General features: G+C 51.4%; 1 protein-coding gene across 1 annotated transcript in view; it reads right to left on the minus strand.

Moving 5' to 3' along the window:
- Nucleotides 1–360: 360 nt before the first annotated feature.
- The window catches only part of EMWEY_00057550 (hypothetical protein, conserved), a gene marked incomplete at both ends in the record, with an annotated part of 2,789 nt that continues 970 nt past the window's right edge, over nt 361–2,179 (minus strand). Inside the window, one exon of the mRNA XM_013480655.1 lies at nt 361–1,986. Within this exon, the coding sequence (XP_013336109.1) occupies nt 361–1,986 (1,626 nt within the window). The remainder of the gene's footprint in view (nt 1,987–2,179) is intronic.

A 2,179-nucleotide genomic window follows, 5' to 3' on the forward strand; every position in this document is an offset into this window, starting at 1 on the left:
CTGTTTTTAATTGGGCTGTACATACAGCTAAAGCAAAAGAAAGGGAAAACATAACGGCGCCTACAGCGCCCTAGGGTTTAGGGTTTAGGGTTTGGTGTAGAGGTGCAGGGAGAGGTTTTGCTTCTTATTGTCTCATGGCTTCTTATGAACTCGTAAACAAACAGCCTACATCTAGGGTTTAGGGTTTAGGGTTTAGGGTTTACATCTAGGGTTTAGGGTTTAGGGTTTAGGGTTTGTGGCGCTGTGGGTGTTTTGTAGTTGTTTATATATAGATATATTTCTATTTTTTTCCTTTTCCCCCTTTTATTTATTTTATTTATTTATTTATTTATTTATTTTATGTATTTATTTATTTATTTATTATTCTTTTTTTTTGTTGCCTTTTTTTTTTGCTGCTCTTCTTTCCTTGAGCTGCAGCAGCTGCAGCTCTGCTGCAGCAATTGTTAGTTTTGCTTTTAATACCCAGGACTCAACAGCAGCAAGCTGCAGCAGCTCGCTGCCTCCTATTTTACCTCTTCCTGCTGCTGCTGCTGCTGCTGCTGCTGTTGCTGTTGCTGCTGGGGGTACTGCTGCTGCTGCTGCTGTTGCTGCTGATGTATCCCTTAATGGCCATACAGACGGCAGCACTCTGCCGCAACTGTCTAAGACACGCTGCAGCTGCTGCTGCTGTTGCTGTTGCTGCAGCTGCTGCAGCAACAGCTGCTGCTGCTGCTGCTGCTGCTGCAGTCCAAGTTGTGCTGCTGTGCTGTATGGTAATGGGCCGGTTGGCTGTGGTGGCTCGGGGCCTCCTCTGCCTCTAGCAGCAGCAGCAGCTGCAGCAGCAGCAGCAGCAGCAACAGCAGCAGCAACAGAAGCATCTCCAGAGAGAGATTTCTTTGCTCTGTTTGCTGCTGCTTCTGCTGCTGCTCCTATTTGCCGCTGCTGCTTCTTCCCCTCAGCAGCAGCAGCAGCAGGAGCAGCAGCAGCAGCACGTTGTACAGATTCTGCTTCGGATACATCAGACACAGAAGCAGCAGCAGCAGCAGCAGCAGCAGAAGGCTGCTTAGGGGATGTGGTGTCTTTCTGCTGCTTCTTCTGCTTCTGCTGCTCCTGTTGCTCCTGTTGCTGCTGTTGCTGTTGCTGCTGCAGTTGCTGCTGCTGCTGCTGCTGCTGCTGCTGCTGCTGCTGCTGCTGCTCTGCTGCTGCAGCAAGAAGCCTCTGCCTTAGATGCTCTAATTCTTCCTCTAACTTCCATTTAACTCTATCGTCGTGCTGCTGCCGCTGCTCCTGTAGCTGCTGCTGCTGCTGCTGCAGCAGCTGCAGTTGCTGCTGCTGCTGCTGCACTTGTTGTAGCTGAGCAAATAAAGATTGTTGATCCCTAAGTACTTCTTGCTGCTGCTGCTGCTGTTGCTGTTGCTGCGCCTTTAAGGTGTCTATACACTCCATGCTGCTCTTATCTGCTGTGTCTCTTTGCTGCTTCCATTCAGCTAGCTGCTGCTGCAGCTGCTGCAGCTGCTGCAGCCGCTGCTGCTGCACTTCCTCTAGCTGCTTCCTCCATAGCTGGTGCTGGCTCTCATGCTGCTTGTACTCGTCCCAGTGTTGCTGCTGCTGCAGTTGCTGCTGCTGCTGTTGCTGCTGCTGCTGCGCTTGCTGTGCTAGGAGAGCAGAGACATCAGCAGCTTGCTGCTGCTGCAGTGCTGCTGTCTCCTCAGCTAGCTGCTTCTCCTTCTGCAGCAGCAGCTGCTGCTGTCTCCCTAACTCTAATACATCCAGCAGCTCCTGCTGCAGTTGCTGCAGTGTTGCTGTTTGCTTCTCTGTTGTCTTGGCTAGCTGCTGCTGCTGCTCAGCTAGCTGCTTATATTGCAGAGACACCGCATCTAGCTGCTTCTGCTGCTGCTGCTGCTGCTCCTTCTGCTTCTGCTGCTCACTCTTTAGCTGCGCATGCTGCTGCTGCTGCTGCTGCTGCTGCGAGCGTAACTCCTCGGCAGTTTTAGACGTACGTTTGTCCTGCAGCAACAGCAGCAACAGCAGCAACAGCAGCAGCAACAGCAACAGCAGCAGCAAAAATTTACACCTCGGTTGATCCCTCTAGACAACAGCTAATGCAGCAGCAGCAACAGCAGCAGCAACAGCAGCAGCAACAGCAACACAAGCAGCAACAAGCACAGCAGCAGCTGCTGCAACAACAGTAACCAACCAA

This window comes from Eimeria maxima, genomic scaffold (assembly GCF_000499605.1).
Source record: "Eimeria maxima Weybridge genomic scaffold, Emw_scaff2168, whole genome shotgun sequence".
In the NCBI taxonomy this organism is placed as follows: Eukaryota; Apicomplexa; class Conoidasida; order Eucoccidiorida; family Eimeriidae; genus Eimeria; species Eimeria maxima.